General features: G+C 33.9%; 2 protein-coding genes across 7 annotated transcripts; both read right to left on the bottom strand.

The window, feature by feature from the left end:
• Nucleotides 1-2,370: 2,370 nt before the first annotated feature.
• On the bottom strand, nucleotides 2,371-5,279 carry LOC137831030 (pentatricopeptide repeat-containing protein At3g16610). The gene has a single exon (XM_068638517.2). The coding sequence runs from the start codon at nucleotides 5,088-5,090 to the stop codon at nucleotides 2,628-2,630; it is 2,463 nt and encodes an 820-aa protein (XP_068494618.2). The 5' UTR covers nucleotides 5,091-5,279; the 3' UTR covers nucleotides 2,371-2,627.
• Nucleotides 5,280-12,897: 7,618 nt separating this feature from the next.
• On the bottom strand, nucleotides 12,898-22,261 carry LOC137831028 (uncharacterized). Of its 6 annotated transcripts, none has more exons than XM_068638516.2 (8): nucleotides 22,044-22,261; nucleotides 21,308-21,460; nucleotides 20,248-20,600; nucleotides 19,669-20,163; nucleotides 14,681-15,133; nucleotides 14,088-14,585; nucleotides 13,652-13,709; nucleotides 12,898-13,555 (listed from the first exon to the last, which is right to left on the bottom strand). In XM_068638516.2, the coding sequence occupies exons 1-8, from the start codon at nucleotides 22,048-22,050 to the stop codon at nucleotides 13,152-13,154; spliced, it is 2,421 nt and encodes an 806-aa protein (XP_068494617.2). In that variant the 5' UTR covers nucleotides 22,051-22,261; the 3' UTR covers nucleotides 12,898-13,151. The 6 variants fall into 6 exon arrangements, with proteins under 6 accessions (XP_068494617.2, XP_068494616.2, XP_068494615.2 ...); XM_068638515.2 differs by having other exon boundaries at nucleotides 22,014-22,193; XM_068638514.2 differs by having other exon boundaries at nucleotides 12,898-13,709.
• Nucleotides 22,262-24,553: the final 2,292 nt, after the last annotated feature.

Here is a 24,553-nt window from a genome sequence, read left to right as displayed (position 1 = left end):
GAAGTTGGTCAAACCTCATCCTTGACCTCTCACCTAAATTCACGCCACTTTTCATTTATTCCTTTTCCATTTGGTGCTTCAATTCCTCACTTCTTCCGCTGCCTCATTCATCCTCCAAACACAAGTTAGAACATATTGCATCATGTGAATCAGAGCACAAGAAGATCTAAAGCAATCACGATCTAACTATGCAATTTTTCCAAATTTTATTTTGTTTTCAGCTTGTGTTCCGTTTCGTTCTTCAATGTTTTATGTTGTTATTCATTTGTTCTTCAATTCTACCGATTTCTCTTTTGATGGCAATGTGGATGAAAACATGGCAACTTGCAACACTTAATGTGTATGATAGTTGCTATGTTTCGAGTCACTTTGAGAGACATGCATTAATGGGCTTGCTATTTCGTCATAAATGTCCATTAATTCATCTAATACATATTACATCAATGAGTCTCTCACACCCTTTTAGGTTTAGCCACACTTGTTTGCACTTAGTCACAACCTTGTGATGGACTCCCGACACAATTATCTATATTAGCGAGCCTCTCACACTTCTACAGGCTCACTCACACTCTCTATAGGTGAACCTCTAGCACAAATACCTCCATCAATTAGCCTCCCACGTGTTTGTGGGTTCAACCACTTTCCAATGGGCTAACCTCAGATGCAATATCTACATCAACTAGTTTCTAACACCTTTGTCGTTCTAGCTACACTCTTGTGAGTGAACCTCTATTGCATATGTACCGACCAGTCCTCAGACATCGTTGACTACTAGTGAAGGTGGGCCACGTAACCTGGGTCCCACAAGCGGCATGGGCCAGTGTCCTGCAAGCGGCACGTGCCAGAGTGTCGAAGAGTGGTCAGACGTCGATCACCAGGATGTGTTGATGTGTCCTCGCCAACAGAGTGAGGGCGATGTGACACTCAAACAGCAGAGCTGAACCACGAGTGGTGGATCCCAAACAACACACCAGTTATCAGTAGGGGGAGTCCTAGGTCACAGAGAGCTCATGTGTGTGGTGTGAGTAGCGCATTCAGGTGCGACACAAGTAAAGAACCACTGGAAGAGCTAAGGCCCGTTAGGGTTGTGTTCCAGGGGTAGGCTGCATGCATGGCACGTGAAAAGCTAGGGCATTCCCAGGACGGATGGCCCTAGAGATTAGGTGCACAAGTTGGTACCTAGGTGGCCATTCCGTCAGAGGTCGCACTCCAGTAAGGGAGCCTTACGCGCTAGATTTCCCTAAGAGTGGGTGATAGCGACGCTAAGGCATACCCTCAAAAACCCTAAATGCGGGTAGCGGAAACAACGGAAACCCTAGACTATATAAAGGGTAGTAAGAAACCTAACAAGGTACGCAAGCTTTACGCGATACACAGTTTTACACAGAGCTTTTACGGCTAAGAGTTTGTGTTTCCTAGCCCCTGTATTAACTTGAGCGTCGGAGTGCAAACGGCCTCTAGGACGCCCCTTTGTCTTTGCAGGTTCAGGTGTTTGATCGAAGGAAAACACGAACGAAGGCAGAAAGAATCAGGCGTGTGATCGTCGTTAGAAGTACGAAGACAATCAAGTCAACCGGCAGGAACATCAGATATATATGTCACGTAGACTCTCACTCACACCTAGGTAATCTCAATCACACTTTTGTGACCAAATCTCTAATACAAAAATTAAAATACATATATCAACATCATAATATCTCAAAATCCTAACATAAAAATCATTTACAAAATTAAATATCAATTTAAAAAATTATTATTCATTCAATTTCATAATATTTTTTTCACCATAATAATAATCAAACACTCTAATTTATGTCAAATAACAAAAATCATCAAATTTTAGTATCCTATGCAAGTCTTGAAACCCAAATCCTACACAAATCATACTTTCTTTCATACTTTTAGAGTTCTCTTTTCAATTCATTGTGAGGATGTAATGTTTTGAAACACCCTTACCTTTCTAAAAGTGTATTAGAATCCGTATTTCTCATACCTTATAAAATGTGAAAAATTTTAAGGTATACGTTCATCAAATAAAGCAATTAATCAATCACAGTATAGACAAACTTAGTTAAAAAAAATACATTAATATTTTTGTTGCAGCAGCCAAATATTTTAATTTGATGTTATAAAACAATTTTTAAACTAAATTTATCCTACTAATCATTTTACTGAAATATATTATATTATATTTAATATTATTCTTAATCATTTCATTATTATATAGATCTAATTTTGAGTTAACGAAACAATAAAAAAAATTGTTTAAATTAATCTCAACATATTCAATATATATATATATATATATAATTATCTCTTTTTATTGTAGAATGTAACTATCGGTATCACCATGAGAAGGCAAGGATACTTTACTAGTACAATAGTTGAAGAGCATTTAGTTAATGTATATTAGTGGACGCCAGAATGATATTTGTCCTTGACACATCTACAAACGGATACAGAAAATTTCATTAAAATTATTCATGAGCTTAAACAATAAAGATTTGCTCATGCAGCCAGAAAATGCCTCCAAAAATACTCTCTTGCTTGATATTACCTAAATTTCAACAATTTCCTAAATTCACCATATAATCCTCAAGATATTACCAGGCTTCTACAAAACAAAATTAACAATCTGATATCCAAAAGTCATCATCCAAGTTGTCAATTTTCTCACCAACAAGAAATGCATGCACCTGATCTCCAATTTGAACCCAACTGCAACCAGGATTTTTCTTAGCTCCCCTTGACTTCATCAACTCCCTAACCTTGTTTGCCTCCTCCCATCTTTCAGCTTCTGCATACATATTTGAAAGGAGAATATAGTATCCACAGTGCTGAGGTTTTAATTTAAACAAATGTTCAGCTGCCAAGTTCCCCAATTCTATGTTCCCATGTATCCTGCATGCTCCAAGAAGTGCACCCCATATATTAGTATCTGGTACAATAGAAAGGCCTCTGATAAGGTCTACAGCTTCTTGCATTAGACCAGCCCTACCTAGGAGATCAACCATACATGCATAGTGTGTATGCATTGGTTCAATATTAAGATCACTCATCATCTTAAAGTATTGTCTCCCCTTCTCAATCAGCCCTCCATGGCTACACACAGTCAAAACAGCAATGAATGAAACTGAATCATATTCCACACCATCTTCCTTCATGGCTTCAAAAAGGTTCATTGCAGTGTCCAACTCACCCCTCATACCATACCCCAAAATCATAGTATTCCAAGAGGCCACATCCTTGTTTTGAATAGTGTCAAAGACCTTTGTAGCGAGATCTATTCGTCCACACCTGGTATACAAATCCAAGAGCGAATTCGCTGCAAAAAGATGAGTGTGAAAAAGTTTTCTCACCAGTAGACCATGGATCTCTTTGCCTTGTCTTACGGAAGCTAGATTTGCACAAGCTGATATGACACCCATGAAAGAAACAATATCAGGAGCCATCCCCAAGAGTATCATTTCTGAAAACAAACTTAAAGACTCTGAGCAGTCATTTGTTCGAGAATAGCCTATAATTAGTATATTGTAGGAAACTTCATCCCTAACAGAAATATTGAAGACCTTTTGAGCAAGGTTTAAGCATCCACATTTTGAATACATGTCTGTCAGAGCATTAGACACAAACAAATCGAGGGAAGATCCAAGCCGAACAATCCTGGCATGAATTTCTTTGCCAACATTCAGGAAACCAAGTCTTGCACAAGCTGGAAGAACACTTGTGAAGGTTACATTGTTGAGGATTTCTCCCTTAGCCTGCATTTGCCTCACTAATTCTACAGCTTCAAACTCAAGCTTGTTCTGAGCAAAATTGGCAATCATAACATTCCAAGATACAATGTTTCTTCCTCCCATTTTATTGAATATAGTGGATGCTATTCTTGAAGATCCTGATTTTGCGTACATATCTATCAACGCATTAGCAATAAAAACATCAGACTCAATATTCATCCTTAAACTAAACCCATGAACTTCCATTCCCAACTTGAAAAGTCCTAATTCTCCTAATACAGGTAGCATACTAGAAAAGGTGACAGAGTTCGGCGTCACTCCTGCACTAATCATCAACCTAAATGCATCGAAAGCATCCATATATTTCCCTCTAAAAGAAAAACTAGTAATGATAGCATTCCAGGAAACCACATTTCTCTCATCAATTTCATCAAAAACTTTCTTGGAAGCCTTCTCACTTCCACACTTCCCGTACACGTCAACCAACGCATTTCCAACCTTGACATTGCCCAACAAGCCAACCTTCAATGCATAACAGTGCACGTTTCTCGCCATCACCTCATCCTCAGTTTCCGCACACACTGGCAACACACTCACAATGGTAACCAGATCCGGTTGAATCCGCGGTACGGCTAGAACCATCTCCTTAAAAATCCTGAGCGCCTCCGTGTAAAATCCATTAAGAGAACACAAACCAATAATAGTATTCCACGACACCTTATCCCTCTCCGGCATTTCATCAAATACCTTCGTTGCATCGTCAAGAAGCCTACAATTCCCGTAAAAGGCCGATAGGGTATTCCCAACAAAGACATTCCCATCAAACCCAAGCTTAAACACAAACCCATGAATCTCCCTACCCTTATGAACCTCCACAAGATCAGAACACACCTTCAGGACAAAAGGGTAGGTGCACGCATCAGGCTTAACACCAGCACGAACCATGGTGTTATAGTTGTTAAATCCATCAAAGACACCAGCAATGGAATTGGCACGGATAATGGTGTTCCACAAGAAAGCACTACGGGAATACGCAACACTGTGTTGGAAGAGACTATGGGAGGAGGTGGGGAGCTCAAAGGAGGCATATCGGAGAATGAGAGAGGCACATAGGGAGACACTGCGAGGAAGGAAGCCATGGAAGACGGCAAAGGCGTGGACTTGCTTGATTTGGGAAAGGGTGTGGCAAAGGGTGCAGAGTTGGAGAAGGTTTGTGTGGTAGAAACTTTGAAGAAAAGTGGAACCGAATGAAGAAAAATGGGTGCTTTTGGTGAGTGTTGTTAATGAGGGGAGTTGGAGTTTGTGTTTGGACTGAAGATGTTTGTTGAGAAAAACATGAGAATGGAATATCATGGAACAATGTTACTTTTGATGCTGGCCTCAGTGATCAACCAACAAGCCAAAGAACATGGAACAATATCATGCAACAATCTTATGTCTCACTCTCTGATCTGTATCAGCTTCTGCATCATAGAATGTTTGCTCTCTTGTTTCAGAAAATCCCTATAATCAAATCAAAGTTTTAAACAACCATCATCATTACCCTCCAGGTGTGTAACAACTATTGTCACCCTTAACTCTTTCGATTACTAATTGAATTTGAGGGACCAAAAATTAGAATTAAATTAAATAAAAAGTTATATTTAAGGAATAAAAATATATTTTAAAAAGTATATTATTTTATTTTTATAATTTTAATATATTTATTTTAATTATTAACCAAAAAGAAATAATTATGAATAAAACTGTAACTTTATAATTCTCCTCTAAGTTGCAATACTTTTCATCCAAATCTTTTCTAATACGCAAAGAAAGTCTGAACCAATATTTTCTTTTATTTTTCGTGAATATTTAATTTTCGTTTTTGTGTTTGTTCTACTTATTTTTCCGTGTACAGCAAAAGAGCGTTTTTTAATATATAGAAACAAACAAGCTCTAAGAAAGATCTACGAGAAAAATAAAAGAGAATATAATATATATATATATATATATATATATATATATATATAAAAGAGTATTCAAAACATATCATGGATAGAGCGTGATTGTACTAGACCAGAGCACGCGAGCTTAGGTGGTCGGATATCAGCGTCTGTGTTAGACTGGTTAGCTCGGTCGTTGAGTCAAGATTGACAAGCTACACGAATGAGCCCCAAGTATATGTGTATTGACTCTCATTCATATACTTAATATAATTCCTTCGCGTATAAAGCTTGGTCGGTCAACGAAGAGTGTTATTGGGCCTAGGGGTGCGTTTAGTGCATTCGGGTCTAGTACAAGTAAAACATTCTCCATAGGCTCGAGCCCAAGAGCGCTAGGGTTTAGGGGAGCAGGTTGCATGCATGGTACGTGGAGGCTTGTATGCCTCCAAGGGACAGATTGAACCCCTGATGTTGGTACATGAGTTGGTACCCTGGTGGTTATTCTGTTAAGATTTTATGCACCCCAAGGAGATAAGATTTTGTGTAGTTGCAGCTAAGATTGTGCGCATTGTAACAGACTCTTCTCCCATTAAATATACTTTCACTTGAGATAAGGTTCTCGTGAGAGAAGGTTGTTACCAGAGGTAACCTAGAGGTAGTCTATAAAAAGGGAATTGAGATCTAAGGTGAAGGTACGTTGTTTCTAAGATAGAAACTACTCACTTACTTCTTATTTCTATAAGCCATATACTGACTTGATTGTCGGAGTGCAATCAACAGGTAGGGTCCCCTCTGTTTCAAACAAAGCCGCGTTCCAGCACATCCAAAGGAAAGAGCAGATTTCAGTAGAGACAGACGGAGCCAGAGCTACCCCTCAAAGTCAATTGGCGACCAAGTCAACCGGCAAAAACAGTGATAATATATAAATTATTCTTCTTATATTAAATTTTGAGGTTAGTTTACTTATTTATACATTTCATCTAACACAGTGTTACACTGTCTTACACTAAAATGGTGATAGTATAAATAAGGTCAGTTGATCTCAAGTCGTCTTCCAACGAGTTCAATTATGAATATACTCAAACAGGATTCAAAACTTTTATGCAAGCAATAAAAGTTAACAATAATAATAAAGTAAAGGGGTTGATATTATTTAACAGAAAATATAGTAGACAATAAAAAATTAGCAGTTGACTCTCAAGTTCATTCACCACTGAATTTTTCATTGGTTATCCTAAGATTATCATTCTTTCAATTCTCACACAGAGTTGAATTCATTCAAACAAGCGTCAATCAAATTTAATAGAATTTTATCATCAAACACAAGTGTCTATTGTTATATCTAGAATCTCACTTGTCTCCAAGTGTTTACTCGTGAGATGTTTATCTTTTACTTCTTAAATTAAGTAAACAAGAGATTTATTGGAATTAAGCAAAACAACCAATAATTTCAATTAAAGAAAAAAATTGAATTCTTAACATGCATTAAAAAATAACTCCTTAACAAAAACCAAAATTCAAAAAGATCAGACCATCTAACACAATTTGCTACAAAGAATTTAAGAACTGAATTTCATGGAATAAAAACCTCCGAATTTATAGGAAAATTACAAGAGAATCAACCCAAAAAATTCTAGTCAACCATGCGACACACAAAAATAAGAAAATTACAAAGAAAAAAAATCTAAGTTTAGAATGTTGTGATGCTCTCTAGTCTCCCTTGTTCTTCCTCCTTCCTCTGAAGTCTTTATTTATATGTTTCTTTTTCTCATGAATTTGAATTTAGATTCTATCTCAAATATAGTCTTTTAATCATCCATAATATAATTTGTTTTCGTCTTTGTCATAGATTACCTCACAAAATTTTGTTGTAAATTTGCATTCTCGTTTTTCTTTAAGATATTTTGTTTCCAATCTTATTTTAGATACACGAATTGAATTTTTATTTAATTAATTGATGACTATTTATCGTGTCAGAAGTAATAATTTGTTCCTAAGAACGAATATCAAACTCATAAGGAATAGTTAAATTCTCAAGTATAATATTCACTAAAAAATATAAAATAATGTAAAAGTTTGTTGAAAGTTTGTGTGCACGATAAATTGTTAAGAAATTAAATAAAGCAAAGTAAATAATTTGTATGAGTCAATTGGGAAAATTGGGATTAGGGTTCACCTTTTTCACTTGTTTGTATTTTCAAAAACATATAATATTCCATCTTGATTGATATGCACATATAAAAATCATTTATATCGATTCCTATTATACAAAATTATTAAGAGAGTCTCCTAAATGTTGATTCCTTGCATATTTATAAAAACTTCTTACCATTACGAACAAATGTTATAAAGAAATTAACATTTCAAATCTATTCCTAACATTCAAATATGTTAAGCATTATTATTTAGGCCAGATACTTAGAAGTACTTTCCAGTCAAATCTAAGGATCAAAATCATGCATAGTTCAAATCTAATTAGGCTTGGACTAAGTGACATCTCGCTTAAGCGATGTTTTATTTTCCTAAGCGATTATTACTTGCTTAAGCGAGTTTAACGAGAAAAGGCCCAACTTCAGTAGAGTAAACTCCCTTAGACGAGCCTTGGGTGAGTTTCCAATGTTCCAATTTTTTCTTTTCATCTTGTTCATTCTACTTTAGCCCTTTTATCTCAATTTTCCTCTAGAATCCCTAAATTAACACAAATTTGGGAATAAATATGTAATATTACTGAATTGTGACATTTATCATTATCATTAAGCTCAGCACAATCAAATCTTTTACAAGAGATATTACAAAAAAATTGAAAGAGATTTTCTCGTAAACAAGTAAGAATTGTAGAGATTATCTTTGTAGAACATCTAACTAATATTTTGCAAAAGATTTTATTGAACTTGGTCCTTATTTCTTCAGAAAGTAATAGAATCACAAAACTTGCGCCATACCACTTTAGATTTGTATACTTAGTTATGGATGATATAGGAAGACCCTCTAATGGATCATCTTGTGAGATTGTATAGTGAGACCATCTAGTCCTTTGTCAGCATAACTTTCTTGACTTCAAATTACTATTATTCTTAATTTGAAATGTCATTACCAAGACACAAAATCTTTGCATATAATTACAAACAAGAAAAGTGAGAGAATATGCTCAAAATCCAAGTTTAGCCAATAATTTAAATTAAGGTCCAATTAACCATGATTAGGTAAATATTATTTAAAACTATGGATTTATTCTCAATTATAGTCTAAGAAAGTCAAGGTTAAACACTCTAAGTGTGATTAGAAATGTACTCATTATCTATCAACCTAGAATTACAATTACAGCAGAGCCTATCCACAATTAATGAATAAGTATTTTTAAAAACTTTACATCTAGTGTGGAATAGGTTTTGTCTTTATGATTAATCAAGTTCAATAATTTGGATTTCAATAAGTCTTGTCACCATAAGTAAGTCTCTTTTACAAGGGATAACTTCCTCCTCGCAATCTAGAGTTTCCTCTTCACTACGTGAATGGGTGTGCTTCCTCCTGGCTTACAAATTCTCCGTCTTTCAAAAAACATGGCCTTTTAACTAGGACACTCAGTAACATAGTGTCCGTTATCAAGAAATCTAAATCAATAAACCTTTTTCGATCTAGTTTCTTTAGAGTACTCTTTATTTTTATATTTTTCTCTTTGTTTTCTTTTTCTCTATCCCTTTCCTATGGCCCTTCATACATATTTGTAGATTTGGAGGGGTATCCCTCCTCTTGTAATCTTCCTTAGGGGTATAGGTAAGATACACGTTTTTTTTTCAATTGTTACTATCACACAAACTTAGACTAAATCATTTAGATCATTATAGGTTAAAAGTTCTAATTTATTTTTAATCTTAAGGTTGAGGCCACTTTGGAACCTAGCAATGGTGATTCTTGGTTAATCCCCACCCTCATCGTGACTAATTCCATTTGTTGCCTATATTCCTCTATACTCATGTTTCTCAGCTGGAGTCTTTGGAACTTATCCATCAACTGCCTATCATAGTAAGAGGGTACATGTCTTTCCCTTAAGGCATTTCTAAGTTCATTCTAGTATCTAATTTGGAGATCAATGTGTTTTCTTTTATCTCCCATTATGAAAGTCCATCAATGCATAACATGCCCTTGAAAACTTAGTCTGTCCCTCATAATTTTTCTCTCCTCATTAACTTGGTGGCACAAAAAAAAGTTGTTCAACCTTCATCTCTCAATTTAAATATTCTTTAACATTATTTTTTCCATAAAAAGGAGAAAATTATATCTTAGGCTTCTTCGGATAGTTTTGGATTCTAGACCTATGATAGTGCCTAGAGATGGCAAATAAGCTCGTCCTCATGAGAATTGTCTGAATCCATTTCGATATTGACGAGAAATCTTCACATTGACAGATATGGGTATGGGAATGGGTAATACCCTATTTTTTAAATTTTGTATAGGAATGAGTAATACCAACATGTTTTAAATTGGATATGCGGATGTGGATGAGTATGTACATATTTGCCCTATCTTTGTCCCTATACTCATTTCTATACTCGTCTTTGTCCTCGTCCGTGCCCCCATTTTAAGTTATTAAAATACTCATAGTTTATATTATTAGAGAAAAATTGAAACAACCTTATGATTTTGAGTAGATGCTTAATCTAACGAAGTGTGAAACATGAAGAAGTTGCATCTAATATGGGACTTCATGCCCCATGCTTCTTTTCTTCAAAAGTTTGGTCGAGGTTTGCTTGTTGACTCCATGGATTTTTCATCCATTATGATCTAATTGGAGGCCTAATGGAGAACGAAATTCAAACTAGTTATGCTTCTACAAAATCCTACAATTTACAAAGAAAAATGTACATCTATACAATTTATACAAGACTAAGAAGAAAGAAGAAAAAATCTAGTATTCTACTCTCCGATGCAGTATAGTCTTTTTCTTTAAAACCGCTTCTTCTTTTATCTCTTAGTCATGAACATGTTAAAGGGCCAATGTGTTGCTTTATTAATTGTCATCCATCAACTATGAATATGTCTATTAAAGGCATTAGAACAATGATTCGTAAAGAAACAATTATTGTCCACACTAAGTCATTACCTTCTCTTTAGCCTTGCAGAAGCTGAATATATCATGCATAAAGAATATGAGAATGAAAACATGTACCTTTTGGGCTGATCATGGAATGAATCTTCTTGCTTTGTACCTACCATATGTTGGATATCTTGACTGAGGCTTCTTCTGCAAGACAAAACAAAAAAAAAGAAAATGGAGTCACCTTGCCTTACCCCTCTATGACAAGAGAAATACTGAACCATTCCACTACTTACCCAAATAGAAAGCATGGTCAAACGAAAAAATGGAATTAATCCAATTACGAAAGGTAGAATGAAACATAACTTGGGGCCTTAATAAGAAAGTCCCAATTTATGGTGTCAAAATTTTTTTTTTATATCAATTTGTATGACAACATTACCACCACTAACCTTATTAGATAATATATTAATGGCCTCTAAACAATGCAAATACAATCTTTCATATGCCTACCTTTCACAAAACCATTTTATTTTTTACTAATAATTCTACTAGCATTGAGACTCAATCTATCAGACAAGATTTTAATAATAACTTTGAACCCAAAATTGACTAACAATAAAGTTTTACCAAGCATTTTAAAAATACGGGAAATAACATTAGCATTCATACCAAAGAGAATCCAATTATTCTTAACGAACTGCATCACGACATTGCAATCATCACCTCCAACAATTTCCCAACACAATTGATAGAACCACCAAAACCATTAGGCGAACAAAGCTCTAATTTCAGTCCAAGTAGGACAAGCTCAGAGACATAAAGATCTTGGTAGAATTGAAGAATGGAATTTTCAATTTGATTCTTATCTTCCATAACAATATCACCATCCACAAGTCTAGAGATATGATTCCAAGCATATATCTATTTTTAACAAGAGAATGAAAATATTTGGTACTTCTATCCTCAATGCAATCTTGCCTTTTCCTCAGAGAATTGAAGCTATAAGTTTAAAGCAATATTTAGATTATGAATAACTTGTTTTTCTTCGTGTAAAATACAATGAGAAGGATGTAACATAGAAATCTTAGATTGAATATAAGCTAACTTTTGTAGTTTAAAAGTCACAAAATTATTGACATCACCAAAAGTTTCTTTGTTCCAAATATGAAGATTCACTGTAAGAATTTTAATCTTATATAGTCATGAATAGACCATATTTTATGAAACTTAAATAAAAGCATGAAATTGCAGTTATTAATAGCTCGAGAAAACAACGAGGAGAAATTATCATAATTGTATTATTTTAATTCTCATCTGAATTTATAAAATTTTATATCATGTTAATTTTTTATTGTACGAAATTGACATCAAATAAATTATTTAATAATAAAAATAATATTATTTGTGTTATTGTGCTATACAAATAACAGTTTTAATGCTATGTTTTATAACAGAAAAAATCTTATTGCATTTCTGGGCGAATTAACGTCTTTTTATTTTAAATTTTTTTGGAGTCTTAACAAAAAACACCTAAAAAGACTAAAAATGGTGGGAAAGGGGACTAAATCAGTGATAATAAAACAGATAATCTAAATTTTAGTGGAATAGAAAGACTAAATTTGATTTTATTTTTTTAGTTTACTATTATTAAAGCTAAAAGAATAAAAAAAAATTAAATAGAATTTCATTTATAAAGAATAAAAATATATTTAACTTTTTTATAAATTAATTTACTTTTTCTATCAAATAACTGATTTTTGAAGAATTAAAATGATAACAATTATGTATTTAAAGAAATAAAATAAAAGTTTTTTTCCTATAATAAGTTTTCACATAACTTTTTAAATTATAAATTGATTTGAAAACTTGTGACGTGAATTTAAGGTTGAATAGCTTTTTTTTATCCATTTCTTAATTTATTTTTTCAATTTAGTCTCAATTTTAAATCGATTTTACCTTTCTCAACAATTTTTTTCCACTTTGAAGCCCTGCATAAATAGGGACTAAACCTTACATGAAATGACCTACATTCTATGCCTCAAACTGGTTTCTGTGCAAACTGATTGTTATTGAAAAATTGCATTGATATTTTTACATTCATCGTAGGGCGAGTCCAAAGCAAATCATATCGCATAGTAATAACAACGATGATAAGTTGTTGCCCAAGAAAGTACAAGGCAATAAACAAAAACATCAAGAAGAAGGAAAGTTGAAGCACCTTGTCATTCCATAACTTTTCCAAACTTCCGCTTAACATTAGTTTTCTTATTACATAAAGTAACAACCTAAACTAGGGGTACCTAAAGTAATTACATTCCAAGAAGAAAATCATTAAAACATCTTCAAGCATAGAGTAATTACATGCCAAGAAGAAAATCACAAAAACATCTTCAAGCATCTATTTTCTTTCAACTATCTACATACACACAAAAACAAAAATCTATGTAACTTACCTTATTGACCTCGCAATCGTTTCAACAACCACTTTTTCCTTAATCTGTCTTCTAATTTCAAAAACATCAATGCCCTCTTCTCATCAAAACATAAATACTCACAAGCTTCGATGATGAGATCATCATCAAAGTCAGGCATATTTTGTACCTTTTCCACCACTTCCTCTAAGCACAGTGTCTTGTTAGTTTCAGTCAATGCATCAGCTATCCGACTTATATCTGCGGCCATAACACTCATCATTTGTAGCATAACATCACTAGTGCGCCTTCTTTTTGATGGTTGCATCGAATGTGATTGTGATGATGAAGGTCTCGCCCTTGTTTGCTCAGATGAGCCCTGCACTTCATCACTAGTATCATCATCATGGCTCATCTCTGCATCAGCCAACACCAGTGCTGGAGTTTCTGCATGCTCTTCATAGTTAGGTGTAATATTTACATCAAACCTCTCAAAGTTTTCGGACCAATTTCCAATTCCTTGCTCATTGCCAACAATCATACCTAATTCATGGTAGTTCTCTATGTGCCGGTCTCTCAAATGCCTAGCATCCGGATGTTTCTGAATAAACACGGGCCAACCATGAATCAGAAAAGCAGTGTTCACACTGCAACGTGATAAAGGTATGAAATATGCACTTGAGGTTGTGGATGTAGTTGATACTAAATGAAACCAACCAACCAACTAATAATACAGACAAACAATACATGACTAATGTTGATGTATTTTGTTAGTTTTTATGATGGGTCCCTGGTTAAATTTAAACAGCTTGAAGTGACTAGGTGGGTAACAAATGATTGAAGATTATCACCATATCACTGGATTTATTGGCCTAAACTTGATAACCAATTAGGAGCTAGCTAAAGTATTGCAATAGCAAATAAATATAATAAAAAATAACTTTGACACTAAATTAATATTAAGAAAAACTGAATATACCTCAATGTATTCATTCCATTCTAAGTCGGTTGCAACAACCATCTTACATCCCTCATCCCACTCAAAACTCCCTTGAGAGAGCATTTCCTTCAAAAGACCATACTGTTTCCTCCATGCGTTCAATCGGCTTATAATGTTTTCTTTCGTTATATTTAAACCAAATCTCTCATTTAGAGCAGTTAGAACAGCTATATATGCTGAGGTCTTGAAATTTTTCTCAAGTTTGTTTCCTAACAATACTTGATTGAATAGCAACTCTGTCAAGCAACGATCCATCTCATCTGTCCATGTCACATTCTTTCCTTTTTCTTTTGCATAGTTGGTTCTACGGCAATATCTCTCTTGAACCTCCCTAACACCATTGTCTGTAGTCATACCCATATTAGCACAAGCACCACTCATGGGACTATTATGAGGATCACAATGACCTATAATTATGCACAATTCATTGTAGTTTCTGATAACTCGTCCTTTAAGGAGCCGAGCATCGGGGTTTTTCTGTTCCAGAAAGGTACACTTGTTATAAGTTGCAGAATATTATCATTATGCAGTAAAAAATGTCACACAGAAATTAAAAGTAGTCTTATAAGTACCTTAATATATTCATTCCATACAGAATCATTTGCAATGACCATTTTTCGCTTTTCATCCCATTCAAAGCTGCTCTGGTTAATAAGTTCCTTCAGAATATCATACTGTTTTTTCCATGTTTTAAGACGATTTTTCACATGTTCTTTTGTCAAATAGAGTTGAAACTTTTCATTGATAGCCAACACACATGCTTCAAATGCAGCAGGTCTCAATTTGTAGTCAAATTCACTTCTGTTGCCTTCTTTTATTTGCTGCACAAGGGTTGCACTTAAACAACTGTCCATGTCACTTGTCCACCTCATTTGCCTTCCTGGATCTCTAACATTGACATCATAGTTAACTGCATCACAAGGCTCAGATTCATCCCAATACAAAGGTTCATTGCCAAAGATAATGCAGAATTGATCATAGTTCTCAAAAACTCTACCGCGGAAGGTCCTTGCGTCTAGATGTGTCTGGCATTATAGAGAGAATGAGTATCATGAAGTCATCAACATCAAAAGACTTGCACTATAATCTCAGGTTAAAATAATTAATAGTTATAAAAAATACACTCTTTAAATATATGCCTGAATACAGAAAAAATAAAGAATGAATGTTGTGAAGATATAAAATTACATTTCTAGACATCATGAAACTTTAATGCACAGCATTAAACTGAGATGCCATTAACGGACTAAGATCAGTTTAAGGTATATATACTCAAATATATGACTTGGATATATGGTGATACCTTCTCTCATGTGGCCAAAATCACTACAGATCAGATTTTTCTTGCTATGGTTGTCATTCACTATTGATCATTCCATCAACAAGACATTAAAAAATGTATTTCTTCATGGTGAACTAAATTAGGAGATCTATATGGTGCAGACTCCTGGCTTTGTTGCTTGGTGGAAGTCTACAAATTGTGGAGATCTCTATATATATGGTCTCAAACAATCTCCTAGAGCTTCATTTGACAAATTTATCCATGTGATGTTGAAATTTGGATTGAAAGGAAGAGAAACAGGTGATTCGGTGTTCTATTGCCAAACTTCTCCCAAGAAATATGTTTATTTAATTGTCTATGTTGATGATACTGTTATCATAGGAAATGGTGTTGCTAAAATTTCCCAGGTGGAAGTACACCTATTTTTCACTTTCAAATCAAAGATCTTGATTGTTTAAAATACTTTCTTGGCATTGAGGTGGCCCATCAAAGGAAGCCATTGTGGTATCATAGAGAAAACGTGCTATGGACATTTTAGAGGAATCAGGCATGACTAAGTGTAGACCTGTTGATAGTCCTTTGCATCCAAATCAAAAAGCTAATGGTTGATCAAGGTAAGTCCTTTTTAGATATTGAGATATAGGAGATTAGTGCGGAAGCTCATTTACCTCACAATCACAAAACCCAATCTTTCTTTTGCAATTAGGATTGTTAGTCAATTTATGCATAATCCTCATATTGATCATTGGAATGTCGTCATACACAATCCTAGATATACCAAAAGGGCGCTCCTAGCAAGGATTATTGTAAGAGGATAAGGGAGACAACCAAGTTTTTGGATACCGTGACGTTGATTAGGCAAGGCATCACTTGAGATAAATAAAAAGAGACTGTATTTGAGAGAGCTTGATCACTCCTCTCATATGTTCTCTTATTTATATTGGTAGAGTTTTGATACAATTACAAGAAAGATGAAAGATCAAAACTAAAGTCCTAGGTACAGCTCATAGGTACAACATATAGCAGTTCTCCAATACAACTACTTCCTACACTTATTTAATACCTATTCTAACACTCTCCCTCAAGCTAGAACATACAAATTGTATGTTCCAAGCTTGGAACATATAAAATCAATTCGAGGGCCCTTTAAGAATTTTTTGAATACATCTGCTTGTTGATCATAAGACCCTACAAATTCAGTACAAATTTCTTTAGACAACATTTTTTCCTAAACAAAGTAACAGTCAATTTCTATGTGTTTAGTCATCTTATGAAACTTTGGATTGAAAGCAATGTGAAATCTGCTTATCACAATACATCTTCATTTATTGATTCTCACATAAGCTTGATTATCACGCTAGATGACCTTGTTAGACGATCGTGACAGATGATCTCAACATTCAACATGCCAAACGATTCAGAAGGAATTGTCATCTTGAGCATATCAGATGATCTAGTCTTCATCTCAGCATTAGACGATCTTGCTTTCATTCTCGCGATAAACTGTCTATCGCGTCGAGGAGTCTCTAAACTCTATACTCTTGATATAGAATTAATTTCCAATGACTCTTAAATGTTTTTGAAACTCGTTTTGATATTATTAATTCATATAAATTAGGGTTTTAATTAAAACATGTTGTTTAACCATATATAGAAAGCTTTTGTTTTATGAACAAAGAACAGAGTATTTCAAAGTCATTAAATCTCAATTGCATAAATTCTATCTCTATGAAATATATTTTCTAAATACAAGATAAATCATTTAATGCATAAATGGGCTTAAACGATCAAAATTATCTTAGTATAGAAAGTTTTTGAAGCACGCTGTTAAGAACGTCTGAAAAACAGAGCACATTTTGATCTGAATATTAAATGATTTTTGTAAACGTGTTTTAATAAATATGACTTAATATACATGTTTGATATACTTAATTTGAATCTAATTGCACAAAACTGGAAAGTATTTGAATACAATATTGCCAATAAATGACTCAGAAGGTCTGTAAATGAGATTATTAAGTCTTTAATTCTAATTGATTCAAATTGACCCAAGTGTTTTAATGCAAATTATTTTAGTCAATCATGTTCAAATTATCTCCAGAAGAAACAATGAAAGAGCTACAATGCAAGATTTTCAAGGTTAAAGTTATAACAGGCTCAAGCTTAAATGTTCAATTCTCCAAGAATATGGAAATAGTTAAATGGTCAAAAATCATTTGATATAAATTCATAAAGGCGTGTATGAAGTTGAAATCAGAAGTTTCCTAACTAAGTGTCTAACGGGATGACAGTGGACAGCGGCGAGGACGAAGAAGGATTATGAATATTTTGCCTGAGACTGAGACCAACAGAGTGAGATAAATAAAAGAGACTATTTGAGAGAGCTTGACCAATCCTCTCAAATGTTCTTATATTTATATTGATAGAATTCTGATACAATTACAGGGAAGACCAAAGATCAAAACTAGAGTCCTAGGTATGGTTCATAGTACAGTCAGCATATAATAGTTTTTCAATACAACTACTTCCTACCCTTATTTAATACCTATTAGTATCCTACAGATATGTTGAATAATGATGATTATCTTCATCATCATGTTCATCATTATCATGTTCATCACCATCAAACCCTTCCTCAGATGAAAAATGTACATCAACTACTATACTATCACGAACCAGTGCTTGAACTTGCTCTAGGTAAGTCAACATGCCCACCATTGCATTCACCTTAAGCTTGCCACCCTCAAATATCTCCCTTCTCCGTTATTCATTCATCATAAGACTTAATATCATCAAATGGGAGAGCAACAATTATCCATTCATCTCCTTATCACAAGTACAGTTCACGTGTCCTCCTACAACAATTAGAATGTCACCGGATCTCTTCCATAGCTCTGGTTGGAGCTTCTTTGGTTTGTTTCAAGCATCAACCTTGCGCATGCAGCTCACATGTACGCCTATCATCATCCAAGAGCCATTGAATCTAGGTTCATTGCAAGCATCAACCTCCTCTCCTATAGTACTTTGCTTGGGTTGTTGGCTTGTACGAGACTCCTCTCCTTGAACCCCTGTTTTTCTTTCTTGCTGGTCTAGCAAATGGCCACCCCTTGTTCTATTGGGTCTATTCCATGTCCTGTTTTGTCTATTTCTGGGACACCCACCAACCATCATCACAGAGAAATTAAATTGTAAAATCATCGGTGGTTGGTGGAGTTGAATAGATCTTGCCATGGTGCACCGTTTCGGTGAATCACCAGTGTCAAAAATTCATCAGAAAGTGAAACATCACTAGAAAAAGGGGTCCAACACAGAGAGCGATCCAGATATATAAATAGTTCACCAAAAAAAAAATCTTCACGGACAATGGATCCACCAGGCTAACAAGATTTTCAAATAATGTTTTTTGGGCTCTAGAAACTGTGTTACAAGGGAGAAAATAGAGGCACATTCAGCATAAAACAGTATATTAGAATACACTAGGGGATGCATGATTATATAGGCTTATTGCATTCATTACACATTATTAGAGGATGTTTTGTTTCCTTTAAATGAGATATTCATACCCATAAACTACATATATTACAATAAGATTCAATCTTATGATTTGATTCTCACCACTATCATTTATTTGAATAGCTTGAAGCTTAATTGACTGAAAACCTTCTAAAAATAAGCAGCTTTGTCTGAAAGTACAAATGCCTTCTTAACAATTGACAAAAGATGGGTTCACAAAGCTACTCATGCACCCTAGATGTTATCCACAATTAATAGTGAGGATTGGTTTTCGTAGCTATATTTTGTGCATACATTTTTTTACCTCTTTTACCCTTCATATCCTTATCCTCTAACTAACTTTTTAGTTTCCATTATTTGCAAGAAACTACCCATAATGAACCGTCCTGATAAAAGATTGGAAGTGCTTTTTATCATATAGTTATAAAAAATATCTATTTTTATAACATTTTATATATATTTTATTAAAATTTTACTCTTTTTATGTTTTGGTAATGATTTTTCATTGCAATAATAGTTATATAAAAAAAATTTAATTGTATTCATAAATTTTTGTTTTCATAAAAAGGATGTGGACATACGGCCGCAACAGCGCCTCTTGTCACGCATGTGTTTCCACTAGTTATCTATAAAGACAATGGTTGATGAGTTTTAGAAAGAATTTATAAAAAAAATCATTTTCGCAATAGCTGAAAGGTTTACTCAACATGGGGTCGGGGAGGAGATAGTGCTGGCTATCTAACAGTCCCATAGGAGACAACATACCCGGATGTAGTCATTCCATGTAGAATCACTTGCAATGATCATTTTCTTTGTTTCATCCCACTTAAATCCAGTATGAGACAGAATTTCCTTTAACTGTTCATACTGTTTCTTCCAGGTTTTAAGACGATTTTTAATGTTGAATTTTGTCAGATGAAGCCCAAATTTTGCATTTACTACTGAAACAGCTGCTTCATATGCTTCTGTCAGCAACACTTTATCTACTTTAAGCCCTTTCTTCACTTGGTCTACGAGAATCTTTCCAAGCCAATGGTCCATTTCAACTGTCCACCTGAGGTTTTTAGTCTGGTTTCCATCATGATGTATTTCAGACACAATGGCAAGATCTGGATCCCTCTTATCAACGGCAAAGTTTACATCTGTGTCTGTAACATTATCTGAAAGGCTAGCAATTACTTGTTCATTTCCCAGGATAGCACATAACTGGTCATAGTTTTCTATAGACTTTGCCTGGAAAATCCTTGCATCAGGGTGCACCTGCAGGTAGCATAAAAATATCGACCATCAACATAAAACTGCAAACTTATGAAATGCATACTGTAATCCATGTAACAAAATTACCTTGATGTAGTCATTCCAAACAGAGTTATCTGCAACAACCATCTTTTTTGTCTCATTCCACATAAATCCCCTTTGAGCGAGGAGTTCCTTCAAAACCCCAAACTGCTTCCTCCATGTCTTCAGTCGATTTTTTATGTGTCCTTTAGTGACATACATACCATACTTTTCATTCAATGTTTTTAATGCACCTGAAAATGCTGCTGGCTTCAAGATGTTATCCATTTTGTTCCCCTTTTTTACTTGCTCAGCAAGTACCTCAGTGAGGCACTTGTCCATTTCACTTGTCCAAACCATGTACTTTGCTTTCTCTTTGTCATTAGAACAACGAGTCTGGTATACTTTTGAATGCATCCCTGAAAATCCACATAATACACTATTATACTGTTTGCTTCAGGATTTTGTGTAAGGGAAAAGAACATCACAGCCACAGGGATGCAAATTCAGCCTAAAAATAAATAGAGCTCAATCAACTAAGACAAGAAAAGAACATGGTAAAACCCCACCCTACCCCACACAATTGTGAAAAGGCATGTCAGACGCTTAATACTATAAAGTCATGTCAGACACTGAAAACTTGTACCCAATGAACCTTGTGTTTTTGACATTACATAGCTATACAAACATAGATATTAATCTTGAATAGTGGAGCACAGAAGCTAACTCTAAAAATGCAATATGGAAATAGCACTAAACCGGATGGTCACTATTATAATATAAACTAACTAAATTATATGATATAAAATACTCAAAAACTAAACAAAAACCCAAAGTTAAAGAAATTCATGATAAATAAAAAAAGTCATAGTTTATTCACACAATCACTATAAAAGAGCTTTTGAATACTTTATAACAATCTTTGTTTATTTAGTTGAAAATTTGATCACATTAAGGAACATATTAACACAGCAAAGAACCAAGTATTGCAAATAGTCAACCCTTCTAACAAATAGGCTCAAGACCAACAATGTAATCAATCAAGTTTGGCATCTTAGAAAATAATCACTTATATGTTGCCAGCTTCTGAAACGGATTTTGAGTGCCCAAAAGGTAGTTAACTCACCGGGTAGGCCTTGTGCTCTTGCAAGCCCAGGACTTTGGTTCGCTTCCAGAACAACAGGTTGATAAGTGACATGTATACCTGCCATAAATCCTCGCTGAGGTTGATCTTCTTCAACCTTACATGGAAGTAAACTTTCCCCTAATCTAAACTTTCCTATAAAATAAAAATAGAAGAAAAGTAGCTTTAAGAAACAGCATTATCTAAGAAATTTAACCTCCATCTACACATGTAGTAAATCTGGTGTTTTTCACGTACAGAACAAAAACAGCTAAATGGAGCTTGAAATCCCGATAATTTACAAGAAAAAGTTATTAAAACTCTTAAATATTATGAGGAAATGGAAATTGACTGACATAATTGATACATACATGTAACATGATGTTCCTCAATCATAGAATAATTTATCGTAAATCCACACATACAACAACAATAATAATAATAAAGAGAAAATATTAAAGAAAATACAGCAATTTATATCAAGACCAGAAATACTGCACCTAGAAGAGAGAGAAAAAACTACTTTCAGTTCAGACTAAGAGGGAGCACTCAAACTCAAAGGACCATTAAGAGAATAAAATATAAAAATATAAAAAAAAAAATCTCAATTAACAATCAAGCTTAAAAAATTAAAAAAGGATAAGAAAACCCCAAATGCGAGTTCTTCGGAAATTGAATTTTGGTTGTGAGGTGGAATTTCACTTGGTACCCGGTAATCGAAATTGAAGAAGGGAGTGACCTGTCATGGTGGCCGGAACTTCTTTTCCGGCGAGAATTCCGTTTGAATGGCGGAGGCACTGTCTTGGGAATCGGATATGTGTTCTTCCGTTTACATGGGAGCCGCGAAGATTTCACTTGTTTTTTATTTTTGTTTTACTGGGATGCAAACAACTTCTCAACTTTTGAGAGCTTAGTTTTATTAAAAAGAACAAATATGAATGAAATAGGCATCTACTTAAATTCTCACTCGTTTTCACTAGAAATTAAAAGAGAAAGTTTTTATGGAAAATATTAAGAAAGTGTATGAAAAAAATAGAGTACATTTAAAAATTATAGAAAAATTGTATTTTCTCTATTCAAAATTGTAAAATGAAAAATGAAAAAGTTTTTTTAAAAAAGTGTATAAATAAGTTTAACTAAATCCTTATTTCTTTAAATATTTAATTTTTTTTAATATTATAATAAAATATAATTAAATATTATAGATGTTAATTATAATTACTTATTTAGTTTCAGATATTATATATAATCAATTATTTTATTTTATTTTTATTTATCTTGTTAGTATATCTACTATTATATATAATTTTTACTTTTTTTTAAATGATATATTTGATTCAATGAATTATTTTATATATTTTCTTATATCAATAGTAATTTTTTCGTATTTATTTTCAATATTTTAATTTAACACCATATTAAAGAGAGAAAAATATAAAATAATTTATTGAATCAAATCAAATGTTTATAAAATAGTAAAAATTATGTATAATAACAAACCAATGAACAAAAAAGTAATTCATTATATATAATATTTGAAAACTAAATAACAAATTATACATAATATTTACAATAGTTAATTATATTTTATTCTAAATGAGAGATTCAACACAGACTAAAGATAATGTTAATTTACAATATATATAAGTAGAGACAATTTTCACCTTACGAAGTTGGTTTTATAAGGAGTTGGATTTAAACTCGCTTCTTAATATGGTATCAAAGTTTATCCTAACTAGTGAGGTTTGTGAGGCCCAGTTTGTCACACGTTATCGAACCCTATTAGACCACCTACATATATCTAGTCCCACGCTCGAGATGTATGTGCCTTGATGTGACAAAGTGAGTTGAAGATCTCACATTGACTAAAGATAAGGTCAATTTACACTATATAAGTTAGGACAGTCTTCACCTCATCAAGTTAGTTTTGTGAGGATCAGTTAGGTTTAAACTCACTTTTTAATACCTCACTCTATCTAAAGTTCTAGGTTGATGAGTCATTATTTTCTCTATTTTATGTTCTATTTAAATCTACTCTAAAGAAATTACAAAAAGAGACATTAATTGATGCTCATCTCCTAAAGCTTGTGCCATTCTCTTAGTAATCCTCTAAGGCATGGTGGATGATGAGATCATGGATTGAGCTTGGGCCTACTATTTAAGAAGACTAATAGGAAGAACTTTAAATGTTTTGGACCTTGTGCATTCCTCCTATTGATGAGGTCTTCCTTTCCTTGTTGAGATGACCCTTCAAAGTTGGCATCCATGGTCATCTTCTTGAGGATTTGGGTTGTATCACCTCCTTTGGAACACTCTTGATAGATAAGAGAGAAATCAAGGTCATCTTTATAGATTTCCTTTATGTAATCAAAACCTAAGTATTGAACATCTAAAACATTTAGCAAGGTATATCTTCTTGAAAGAGCATTCGCAACCACATTTATTTTACCTTGCTTATGTTTCATCACATAAGGAAATTGCTCAAGGAACTCCACCCACTTGGCATGTCTCTTGTTAAGCTTGATTTGACTTTTCAAATATTTAAGGGATTCATGATCACTATGGATCACAAACTCCTTTGGAAAAAAGAAGTGTTGCCAATTTTGCAAAGCTTTAACAAGAGCATAAAGCTCTTTATCATAAGTGGAGTAGTTGAGATGACTCCCTTTGAGTTTCTCAATAAAATAAGCTATGGGGTGGCCCTCTTGAAGGAGAACAACCCCAATGCCTATGTTAGAGGCATTACATTCTATTTCAAATGTCTTAGTAAAGTTAGGAATGGCTAAAATAGGGGCCTTAGTCAATTTTTCTTTCAAACTTTCAAAAGCTTCTTTTTGTTCTTGTCCCCATTTAAAAACCACATCCTTCTTTACTATGGCATTTAGACGTGCGGCAATGGTAATAAAGTTTTGCACAAACCGCCTATAAAAACTAGCAAGTCCATGAAAACTTTGTACCTCATTAACATTGGTGGGTGTTGGCCAATGTTGAATTGCTGCAACCTTTTCTTTATCTACATGCTCCCCTTTAAAACTCACAACAAACCCTAGGAAGTCTATATGATCTAGTGCAAACATAGATTTAGCATGATTAGCATACAAACTCTCCTTCCTAAGGGTTTCTAATACTTGCCTAACATGTAACTCATGATCCTCTAAAGACAAGTTATAGATAAGAATGTCATCAAAATAAACTACTACAAACTTGTGAATGAAAGGTCTTAAAACATGGTGCATGAGTCGCATGAAG

The sequence above is a fragment of the Phaseolus vulgaris genome, chromosome 6, assembly GCF_051622355.1.
Source record: "Phaseolus vulgaris cultivar YP4 chromosome 6, ASM5162235v1, whole genome shotgun sequence".
NCBI lineage: Eukaryota > Viridiplantae > Streptophyta > Magnoliopsida > Fabales > Fabaceae > Phaseolus > Phaseolus vulgaris.
The sequence above is the reverse complement of the archived record's forward strand: the minus strand, read 5'-3'. Positions and strand labels throughout refer to the sequence as shown.

Coding starts and splice junctions, on each gene's coding strand:
- LOC137831030 (XM_068638517.2), bottom strand. CDS start 5,090: ATGATATTCCATTCTCATGTTTTTCTCAACAAACATCTTCAGTCCAAA.
- LOC137831028 (XM_068638513.2), bottom strand. CDS start 22,050: ATGACAGGTCACTCCCTTCTTCAATTTCGATTACCGG. Junction 20,601..21,307: donor AAGAGCACAAGGCCTACCCG/GTGAGTTAACTA, acceptor GTGGATTTTCAG/GGATGCATTCAAAAGTATAC. Junction 20,164..20,247: donor TTTGGAATGACTACATCAAG/GTAATTTTGTTA, acceptor TGCTACCTGCAG/GTGCACCCTGATGCAAGGAT.